Raw genomic sequence first — 11,853 nt, forward strand, 5'->3', positions numbered from 1 at the left:
TGGTGATTATTTACCCATAGAGGAGGGGCTAAAAGATCAGTGCCATGCTCGATGTCAGCAGCCACAGGCTTCTTTGAAGTCACACTGTCTCTGTTCCCCTCCAACAGTCTCTCACTGTTCTGCTCGCCTTGGGTTTTCTCATTCTGTCTGGGTACCTCTCCTTCCACATTTCTCCCTCTTGCTGCTCTCCCTTCTTTCTCTTTCCCTGTCATTAGACACCCACAATACATATCTACTTTCTCTCCTTCTCTTTCTGCCTCTATCTTTCTTCACCGCCCCCATTCACCCAATGGTAATTATGGAAAAATCTGTAATAGTGCTCAGAGGAGCTGATAATACCTTTAGCTTAATTAAAGGCATTTATGGGATGTAAAGACATGCAGCCTAGGGGTTGCTGTGCACCCACATCAGCCCAAACTCTTTATTTCTTGCTGTTTCATCCCCTCGATCCCTCGCTTGCTGTTATTCTTATCATTTTCTCAGTTTCACACACACAATGTGATATGCACATGCTTATTTTCTTTGTCAAACCGAATGTTAGGGTCAGAAGTTCTGCCTCTGAAATGTTCAACATTATGGTAATGCCAATACATGTAGTTTATCAGCCTCATACATGACTGAAATAATAACAGCCTTTTCCTGATGATTAAGCCTGTGTTTGTCACCCCACATCCTGTTGGACTTAAAGACATACAACTTGCAAACATGTCAGTCAGGGACATCAGTAACATTGCAGGAAACTGAACAATATTTGATGCTGTGAAGCACACTTAGGCCATAATGTTGGAGAGACATCTGGGACAGTGTTTGTTGTTCCTTTTCTTCAAATGTGTGATGGAGTCTGGTTTTCTCACCTTTATTCTTGTCTCTTCTTTTGCGGTGGATTCCTCTCACGGCATCACAGGTATGAAACACTTTTTTGTGATTTTTAGAAATATAGTTTTACAGCGCTTGAACTGCTCTTGTTAGGAAAGAAATCTATATTTCCAGCAAAAGTTGCTTTCATAGTGCAGACATTAATGAATCAACACTGTGAATGTAAATGATGATTTATGCATAAAAAAAAATGTTTCCCTTTATCCCAGGGGGTTATTTTTTAACAAATGTAGCTGTGTTATATCAAGTTACAAAGTTTTGTGTGTTCCTTTAAAATTTTGCTCTTCTCCTTTTTTGTTTGTACAATTCATTCATTTTATTCTGATCTAGACAGTCACACTTACATGCCCACATTAAAAGAGTAATCCTAAGACTAAGACTACAATAAAACACAAAGTACTTTGTAAACAGCATTTTAGATTCATAGGTAGGAAATATGATTCTTTAGTAGGCTGCATGCATGAATCATGTGGCTACCTTCAAGACTGAGTCATTTTAGCACAAAAATCCTTTTTATTATTCGCCAGCAGCTTTGCAAGGAGATGCTATCTGGCAAACAAAAGAAGCAAATTTGGCAGTAAAAAAGACAAACCTTTGCAGATAACCATTAGGTTACACTATTTCCAAATGAAGAAGACTCATAATATCTTTATTTTTACCCAGACATAGGACTATGTATTTTGTGGAACAATTAGCCACCAATCAACTCCTCCAGTGTACATTTGGGCACAGTTGAACCTGTCCTTTTTGTACCGAATTAAAAAAAACAGGCAGCAGCACTGTGGCAAAACTTGAGACTTGCTTGCATATTTATAGATTTACCTGAAGAGTGTTTCTTCAGTGACAATACATTTTTGTCCTTCTTCCTTCAGGCTGGGATGATGTTGTGGTGGCTCAAAGGGGCATGCCTGTCACTTTGGATTGCACTGATACAAGTGTCAGAGGTGACATAGCTATTAACTGGATGGTAAAGTTACTTAATGAGAAAGAATGGAAACTTGCTCTCTCAGCCACTGAAAATGACCAGTTCTCTGGTGGTGCCTCAAAAGCATCCATGCGACTGATTGACCCTAACTTTCAAGACAGTGGGATTTTTTCTCTGTACTTTGAACCTGATTTGGAGGACAGTGGTTTCTATTTGTGCTTGATAAAACAAAAGGAGAGGAAACTGAAGGAGAGGACTGTCCTATTAGCTATCCTTACAGGTATGTACAAACTGTTACTAATAACCAATATAACAAATTATGAGCCTGATTAATAAATTTACCAGTGGAAAATAACTAAGTGCATGTCATCAAGCAGTGTACTTAAGTACAATGTTAAGGTTCTTGTTTTTACTCCAATATTTCTACTAGTTCTTCACAATATTTCAGAGACAAATATGGGACTGTTAAACCTACGCTATTAATCTAGCAAGTTTTCATCCAGTTTAATTTAGTTCCACCTCATGCAGCAATAAAGTGCTGCTTTTGTTTTCCATGATAAATAGTTTTACTGTTGCTTTCTAAAATGTACTTTGTCTGAAGATACTTGTGCACTTTTACTTCATTTTAATGCTGGGCTTCTCTTGTGTCACTGGGAATATTTTGTGTCATTGAGTATATTTACACTGATACTTGCATTTTTCTTCTTCTATATTCTCCTTCATCTACAGTCAGCGTCAGTCCCACTGTTCCTGTTCCTCAGCACAGCACCCTGCGACTGATTGCCAGCGTTAACCCTGACAGCGCCATCGCCAAAGTCACCTGGTCAGCACCTGGAGGCTTTTCCCTCAAGAGCGAGAAAACTCGAAACACAGGCACGGTGGCTAAACTGCCCCAGGTCCAGACCAACGACAGTGGCGACTACGTCTGTAGGGTTCACCCCTGGAGCAACAGCAGCAGCACTCTCTTTGCTTTCAATGTGACCGTCACCATTGATGGTGAGAGTGACAGGAGAAAGAGAAAGAGAGGCAGAAAATAGATGTATTGAACGTAATAGTAGCTACATTTATGTATTATTAATTACTTCTCCCACTCCACCCCACCAACCCCCACCCTCTCCACAGCTGACAAAGTGGCCTCATTCACTGATATAAGACATGGTAAGTAACTGTGCAACAGAAGCAGTCTGAAATTCCTGTGTCAGCAGCTTGCTAATCAGGCAGAGCAGAATGGAAGAGCAACTGAAGAAGTGACTCTCAGCATATAAGAACGTAATCCCCATTGTTGTCGGAGTTTTTCCTCTATCTCCATTTTTCTACTCTCTTGCTTTTCTGTCTACTCTGTTTCTTAACCTCACTCTTCATTCACCCTTGTTGTATTCTAAATTCTCTGCCAATATCTCTTCTTGTACTGAAATGTCTGCATATCTGTCTGCCACCATCCTTTCCTGCAGAGTCCACGATCTCTACTGCTGCTCAGGCTCAGACATCCTTCCCCTTGACCTGCCCTAATGTCCAGGGGGACTATGTCTTGGTGTACTGGCGTCCCCCAGACACGAGGCACAGTAATACGAGGCTGGTGTACCAGTATGACCGCTGGAGGGCTTCCACCTTACTGACAGAACAAAGCAAGAGACTCCAGTTGGCTGGTCCGCCCTACAACCCAGATGCTGGGAGCTTCTCCTTTCTACTCACCCCTGTTTTGAAAGATGGTGGCCTCTATACCTGTCAAGTGTTCCTCAATGACAATGCCTTCAGCCAGAGTACCCAGCTCAGTGTGATGAAAGGTAGCGATCAAGGTCAGGTGGCAGAGACAACAGAGGGTGGCGAAGGAGTAGGAGGAATAAAACAAGGATGTGGGGATGGATTTATGAGACAGGGGTGTGAGTCTTAGCATACATTTTTGTATTTGACCCATATGACTTAGAGGAAGTTGTTATACAGAGCACCTGTGGTGAAAGAGGTAAAGAACTAAATGGCAAATTAAAGGAAAAACCAACCAAATATTTGGTAGATGTTTAGCTGAACTGCGTTCCCGCAAAGGCCATACTCACTCACTAACATCATTTTCATACTCATCAAATCTTTCAGTGACCTCTCATGTAATGACTGGAGACATCTACTTTTGTTATGTTTCTCCCTCTACTTAATATTTTTTGCAATAATTGTCACTAATTTGAAAATTTTTGTACAGTTAGAGGCCTTGAATAGTGTCAGAAATGGAGCCATCATAAAAATACCTTGTGGCAGCCATAGCAGTCATTTTACTTTCTGCCATGACCAAATGATGTAATTTGCATGATAACTCAGAAAAGGTGATGTCCACCCTAATGGTTTGATGACCAAGGATTACACTGGCACTATGTATAACATCATAAAGACAGAGACAGAGACATTCTGAAGGGGAAATCACAGTATCTAAGAAACCTCAGTGACATTTCACAATATCATGACCATTGCACTCCTGTTGTGTAGCGTTATTGTTAGTATTGTTACATTATTGACACAAAGGTGTGGAACACAGGAAGGGCCTTGGATATGTCAGGACCTGCAGACTGGCAATTTCACAGACATGTTTGTAACTGAAATTCTTGCCAGTCCCAAATGCCATTCACAGCTTCTCAAATGTCAAGCTCTGATACGTACTCAGTGCCTAGGATGACAACATCAGTGTCCACAGTGCGTAGAGTAGACTCTTTCAAAATCTTTTTTCTTGCAGGATCCACTACAGGAAGTAGCATCTTTATATCTGCCTCTTTATGCATGGAAGGGGCAATCGAATATCATTACTGCAGTATAGATAATAGAACATTGGGTCTGTAAATGAAAGCTTGCATTTATTAGTAGTCAACATTTGGACAACAACAAAGAGACAATTTTGACCAATCTATAGGTTTTCAGAAAGTGGATGAAGGCAAATCAGAACTCCTTCACTTTCTGGCTAGAAACCTTGTAGAAATATCAGCTACCAAACTCATTGCTTGGACCCATGTGATTGTGGTCAACTCTTTCACACACAGGCCAGTCTATCCCTAATCTTTCAAGTTGTGCCTACAAGAAAGGCTGCTGGCAGTATTTCAAATGCAAAAAAAGTGCACAACTCTGATTTGGTATCCATAAAACAGTGAATGAGACGGTGAAGAATAGGTTCAACAACATCAAAACAAAGTGTGTCTGAAATATATTTCTTTAAATCAATATTTTAGTTTAACAAATTCATTTTAAACTATGACGGTCACTATTAACATTGTTTTACTCTTTGTAGTCACTGTTTAGGTTAACTAACAGGAAAGGATTAAGCTTTTAAAACTCTAAACAACATGCATGCAGTAGACATGACACTGTGAAATCCAGCCTCGGTTCTCAGATACTGTGATTTTCTTCTCATAAGGTATTTCAATTCACCATTAACTATTCACCTGAACAATTTATGATGTATGTGGTATCACTGAAATCCTTGCCCATCAAAACATACGGGTTGACATCGCCTTTTCTGAATTATCATGTTGTGCTCAGGAGATGTGATGCAAAATACATAATTTGGTTATGTCAAAAAGTGAAACAGCTGGCATGTCCATAAGACATTTTTCTGATTTTTCAATTTCTGAAAATATTCAGGGTACAAAACACGTGAAAGTGTAAAGTTTCATGCTTTTATGAAAAAGTGAACATATCACTGAAAATTAGTCATATATTACCTAGACTACTGCAAGAATATTTAGCTGGCAACATTCAAATTGTAGGGTTTGGGTTAAAAAAAATACATATATTATATTTTAAACCAATTCGACTGATCTAAGAGCAACATTTAGACCAGTCTAACAATGACCCAACTCTTCATGAAGCTCCACTATGATTATATTCTTTTCATTGCACCCTGTTGTTGTTGTTGTTCAACAAACAGTTATAGCGTGTCACTTTTCATTAAGCACATATATTTACAAGTGCTTTTGCCATTCAAAACATGCCTATTTGAAACATTGAGTGGGGGCATAAACTCAACAGAATGGTGCTTGTCTGTTCCTGCAGTCCTGACAAAGCATTTGCTTTCAGCTGATGTGCTTGTGTATGTAGCTGGACTGGCCAACGAGCAGAACAGGGAATAGACACATCCCTGTAACCAAAGGGCCCATGCCTCTCAAGGTGTACTTACAATTATTGGCCTTACTGAATTGTCCTTGAGTGAGACATTGAATTCTTACTGGCGTCAATGCAATGTTCTTGCACATAATTTACACTGACTGTGTAGAAAAATGAAAAGAAACTTACCTACAGCCATTGGCAAAATGTCACATTATTAAACAAATACATCAACTCCACAGCTCACAAGAAGGAAGATTTGCTCAATTTATAAATTTAACGAGAAAAAATTGAGCAGAGTACCTGTTGATTTCCATGAGTGAGCCTTGGGGTGTTTTCACCCTTTGCAGGAGAACACATTTACACGCACCAATACGGACTCATGCACATACAATGCCAGTCATTGTGGCCTTGGAAGGCTTTACTAATCACAATCCCCCTAGCATCCATCACAGCTGCCCAGACGTGACCAACCTATCTGTCACTGTCACCCTGCTTCACACATCTGCATCCCTTACGCACACACAAAGACAACCATGCAGCAATCATGGTACATATATTTTTACCCCACCTCATTATGAGTGTCATTATGTATGATTATACCTGCTGCCCTGCCACCAAGGATGTAGGTGGCCCACACTGATCACACTAATCAAGACTGAAATGTGTTTTTATGTGATGCGTGGGGGTGGGGGGTGGGGGTCTGTGGAGCTTGATTACACCCAGATGGATTCTTATTTCAGTCTGACGAGACACTAACATTAGTCATAGTCAACTGATGCATTAGCAGCAAATCACTTTAATGAATATATATTATTTCGACCCTTCTCTGAATTGTTCTTTGTTTTTCATATAATTTTCCCTGTACCTCATTACTCTCTGTCTGTCCTTGCCCTTTTCTATATTCACGCTCTACCCTTTAACTCACTTTCTCATCCTCTCTTTTCTTTCTCTTCCCCCTGCCTGTCTTTTTCACTAACTCATCTTTCCTTCCAACTTGTCTTCACTTTTTTCATTCATCTATGACAATTTCCTTCTTTTGTCCCACCACTGGCCTTTCTTTTCTCCTCTCGTTTCTCTATATTACATACGCAGTTAAAACCAAGCGTGATGCCTTGAAGCAGGAGTTGGTGTGCCTCTACTCAGAGCGGTCCCAGGTTAAAAGTGTGGAATGGAAACACCACAATAAGAGTCGTCGACTGCGCATGTCAAGCAGCGGCCCTGGCAGCATCACCACAACTCTGCCCTTACCCATCACTGCCGACATAGCCGGGAACTACACCTGCACCCTACAACTAAAAAATGGCCAGATCGTCAGGGCAACTGAAGCTGTCATACTGCCCCCTACAGGTGGGAGAGATCATTTGCTCTCATAAAGATTGGCCTGATTTCTGTTTTCTGTTTCAGCAGTATTAAGTTACCACCGCAGCAGCACTCACAGAATTCCTGTCAGATTGAAGATAATGAATCATGAGTGTGCATAACCTGCCCCATGAAGCGTTCAGGGGTGTATTCAAGCCAACCTCAGGTCAATTCATTTGGTAGAAAGCCTGTGGTCTGCAGAGGGTAAAGATGCTGACAGATACCATATGCTGTGCATTCTTAATGTAGCTAAAGAGGTCATAGGTCAAGACTTATTTGTAGCAGGAAGTTGCAAAAGTATCCAGCAGAATAACTCATACCATTTATGAACCAAAAATTTCATAAAAACCCACCCTATCACCATCAGGTTCTTCTTGTACAAACATAAAGGCTTTCATTTTCTGATTGAACTCGCCCAGGTGATGTGTGAATTTAAGAAAGCAGGACTTTAAGACATCTCTCTCTACAAAAACTAAATTATTCTAGATCATTGTATTGGTGGCTGTGGGGGACCACAGGAGGATGTGACAGTTGAATGGCTCCCTTAGCAGAGATGAGTTCAATCCCCATACCTGAATACATCATTTTGGCAGGACCCAGAGCTCATCATGATGCATGTTGATGGTTTGGCTATAAGGATAATGTGTAGGGGGGAAGGAGAGAGAGGCTGATGAAGACTAGAAGATTAATGTGTGTGTGTGTGTGTGTGTGTGTGTGTGTGTGTGTGTGTGTGTGTGTGTGTGTGTAGGTGTGTGTGTGTGTGTGTGTGTGCGCGCGTGTGTGTGTGTGTGTGTGTGTGTGCGCGCATGTTAAATGGGGAGTTTGATTTGAACAGAGAGGTTTAAATAATGTGTGCTGGATGACCTACATTTATACGATTGAAAAGTGTCTGCATAAACACTGCAATAGTGCAAGAAAGCACAAAAATGATGCTTAATAATGAATAATATGACAATAAGTAGTGCCAGTTTATAGGTAAAGAAATAATTATTTTCTGGAAGACATCCAGAAATAGTGGATTTTTTGCATGACATTACATTTAGTTCACCATGAAATTATCATATGTTTTGCTTAAGTTCAATTAAAACTGCATTATAGAATTTCTTTCACTTGTGGCACAGTTCAAAGAATGCAAAACAGAAGCTATTTTGTGTTCAGCAGCACACAAAATATTTCAAATGTCAGGGATTTTCAACAATCATTTGCCAGCCTCAGTTTGCACATCATTTGCAAAGCATTCAGGCAAATCTTTGGTTTCCCTCCTATCAGCTACCTACAGTACAGCTGCAATTATATGAAAACCCCACCAACTGCCCACCCACCCATCTCCACCCCATTCTGTATGAAACTGACGAGGTGGGGAGGAAGTGCAAATAGTGGAAAGAAATAGGTGAGGTAGTGGAAGATGAAAAAATGTGGAGAGAGGGAAAAGACAGACAGAGCGAATATAGCAGTGTGAAGCCAGGGGCCTTTATAGCTCCCTCCACTGAACTCAGTTACTATAATTTTTGCATTAAAGCTGGCGTGGAGGACAGTGCAGGTCAGCCTTGGGGTTAGCTCTCACAACAATATTCCATTAGTAACCTCCACACATACTCACCAATCAATTACATCTCAAGCAGCACATAATGATTGATTATTTTGAAGATGGCTAAAACGGTGACATCAGGGCTAAGGTGAAGCAGGAGGGTCAATCCTTTTTCAAATTAAATTGGTAGAATGTAAATGAGATGTCAGAACAGACAGTTGGATAATGTTATCTGAAGCAGAAAGACACTGTATGAATTCTTCATGAATTATAATAAAAATATATTAAGTCTGTTTTGATAATTCTGTTGTAGCTTTCTCTTTGTCAGGTAATCTTTGTGTCAGATGTCTGACAGATCTGATTGCTCTGTGGACACTGAGCAGACATGAACAGACCACTTGTTCTGCTACACTCAGCTACAGCGATCTGTAGACACATGCACCTCCCTCGAGCTTCCCATGTTGCCCCGAAGCTTTGTTGTGCAAGACTGATGTCATACACATTATACAAATAAACCTGGCAAGTTTGATCACATGACTGTGCTCTTCCTACAACATTTGACTAGTGCAACAATGAACTGATGGTGTGCTTATCTCATGTTTCTAGCATTGATGCACACACCTTCTATCCACCTGTTTTTCAGTATAGCGTTGACTGTAAACACTGATATCTACAATATTTTCAGGTTTTCCTTCAGGCAATTTGCCGCTAAAATCAGATGCACAAAGAAAAGCATTTCTGGGCTTCAACTACACGGCATGCATATTTAGAAAATGAGATGCTGACAGCCTTTATCGTCCACATTGACCAATGAATACCAAGCTGTTGTGCAGACTCTTCACTCTGTCTGACAGACCCTGAGTTTACTGTTTTCTTTCACTGAACCCTTGTCTGTGACCGACAGCAGTATGACGCAAATGCATGCAACATGTTGAGGAAATCGTAACTACAGTATGTCATGAAGTAAAGCTTGAAGTTTAGATGTAATGAAAAGGTTGCCTCTCGCTGACTTGAGCAAAATAACAAACTAGAGAACAAACAGCAATAACTTTCTGGACAACCTTTATATAGTTCAACTACAAATGCTCAGAGCTCGACAAATTTAACATTAACACTGTTTTTTTTTTTTTTTTTTTTAAACATTCATGCTTTTTTCTGTGTCACTTTTACTCGTTGTAGGTAGTCCCACGGTCACTCCCGACTCCATGCTCCCTTCTCTGTCTGCTTTATTGCTTCTGGTGCCCCTGTTTGCAGCTGCTGTCGGTGTGTTGCTATGGAGACAGAAACACATTTCTGATCAGGGTGAGTCTTCCTGTGTGTTTTTTTTTTTTCTTTTCTGACAGCTTTCCACATCCTTTCCACCTTCAGCCCCCATGGATTGCCACTGTGTGATATGGGCCATGATATCCTCTGGAGTTGTGAAAAATCTGCCCCTGCCTCCTCTATCCCTTAGCAGTTGAGTGCATGTGTAAGACTGCACTGGTAACTATCTTTCTGTTCTCAGGTATTGAGCAGTCTCTATCTGTCCACGTGGGTGAAGAAGAGAACATTTATGAGAATCCTGAGAATGTCAGACAGGTGATAACTTGAGATATTTTCAATAGATAAATATCTTCTGATAAATTTCTCTACTCATTTTACCCTCATCTTCCCTCCTCACCCATTTCATCCCATTGGTATTTAAAACTCTTTCTCTACTGTTATTGTTCCTTTCACCCTCCACTTCACAACCTTGTCTTTTTTTTGCTTTCCTCCTCTGTTTCTGTTTTTCTTCTGATTTTAATTGTACCTCCCTCTGTCACTTGTTCATTAAAACCTGTTTTCTCGGCTCTCCTCCCTTCCCAACAGGCTCCTCCCCAGGGTTCGGTCTACATGGTGAGTTGTTGTGTGATCTCCTACACACACACACACACACACGCGCGCGCGCGCACACACACACACACACGCGCGCGCGCGCGCGCGCGTGCACACACACACACACACACACACACACACATACACACACACACACACACACACACCTTTACCAGAATGTACAGATTCTCATTCTCTCTATTGCACGTTCTCTAAGCTGTCAGCAGATATTTTTCCTTCACACTTGCATTTCCCTTATCCAATCTATCAGCTCTCTCTCAGATAAACCCATTGCCTATCAGCTGTCACCCTTACATTAGTGGTATTAACAAATCAATTTCATTACACACTAGAAGAACATAAATCTGGCCTCAGTGCCTCTCTTTATCCTTCTCTTCATGGTCCCACTCTTTCTCTCCCTCTCCATCCCTTCCCCTTTTTTTTTCCTTTTTTAATGCCAGGATTTGAAGCCAAGAGGAGAAGATGATGTCTATAAGGAACTGGAGCGGTAAGCAAGAAGCTTGCATCACCTATGCATGCTGCTGTATGCTGTGCTGGGTGTGTGTATGTGTGTTTGCACCGTCAGTGATCTTCCCCTCAAATTCCTCTCACACTGAGCAATCAAGCCAGCCTGAACATCAGTCTGACACTGTGGTATAATATCACGACATGCGTTGACAGGCAGCGCGTCTTCAGCTGTGTATTGTTGTTGCGTGGGCTGTCTGTGTTTACGTTAAAGGAAGAATAAAAGACACTGGGGGATGGGAGATTTTTGTGTGAGTTTGTCTTTGGTCTATGTTTTCAGATATGAGCAGTGTCAGAGCTGATCACCTACCCACATCTCATCCTCATCCAGCTGTCACATCCGCTCAGTTCCCAGCTGCAGCAGAAGGCCTTTATAGACAGAAGTAACAACTGAAGCTCAGAGTTAAGACTAAACTTCAGTGCTTTAGGGAAATGCTGTTCAGTTGTTTAAATGTTTTATTGTTGTTGTTTTTGTTTTGTTCTGTTGTATTCTAAGCTGTTGGTCTTTTCAAGTCATGAAGGAGAAATATTTTCTCTGAAGCCTCTAAAATTGTCCCATATGTGAGCAACTTAACTGTCTTTTCATGGGTTTATTTTAACACTTGGCGTTGTACCTCTTGTATTTTACTTATATAGATATCCATTTCTAAGTATAGGTATTTCTAAATAAACATTTTTGCTTGTTATGTGGGTTGCCTTCAGTTTA

The 11,853-nt window shown here is 40.8% G+C and overlaps 1 protein-coding gene across 1 annotated transcript; it reads left to right on the plus strand.

Moving 5' to 3' along the window:
• Nucleotides 1–769: 769 nt before the first annotated feature.
• Nucleotides 770–11,833, plus strand: g6fl (g6f-like). The gene is made up of 11 exons (XM_023271641.3): nt 770–904; nt 1,749–2,081; nt 2,531–2,797; nt 2,924–2,959; nt 3,253–3,585; nt 6,974–7,228; nt 9,948–10,070; nt 10,273–10,346; nt 10,617–10,643; nt 11,084–11,130; nt 11,428–11,833. The coding sequence occupies exons 1-11, from the start codon at nt 781–783 to the stop codon at nt 11,447–11,449; spliced, it is 1,641 nt and encodes a 546-aa protein (XP_023127409.2). The 5' UTR covers nt 770–780; the 3' UTR covers nt 11,450–11,833.
• Nucleotides 11,834–11,853: the final 20 nt, after the last annotated feature.

The sequence above is a fragment of the Amphiprion ocellaris genome, chromosome 9, assembly GCF_022539595.1.
Source record: "Amphiprion ocellaris isolate individual 3 ecotype Okinawa chromosome 9, ASM2253959v1, whole genome shotgun sequence".
NCBI classification, from domain to species: Eukaryota; Metazoa; Chordata; class Actinopteri; family Pomacentridae; genus Amphiprion; species Amphiprion ocellaris.

Excerpts from the sequence above, each read along its gene's own strand:
- g6fl (XM_023271641.3), top strand. The coding sequence starts at position 781 with ATGTTGGAGAGACATCTGGGACAGTGTTTGTTGTTCCTTTTCTTCAAA. Across the intron at positions 2,960-3,252 it reads ATTCACTGATATAAGACATG|AGTCCACGATCTCTACTGCT; the intron begins GTAAGTAACTGT and ends CCTTTCCTGCAG. Across the intron at positions 10,644-11,083 it reads CCCAGGGTTCGGTCTACATG|GATTTGAAGCCAAGAGGAGA; the intron begins GTGAGTTGTTGT and ends TTTTAATGCCAG.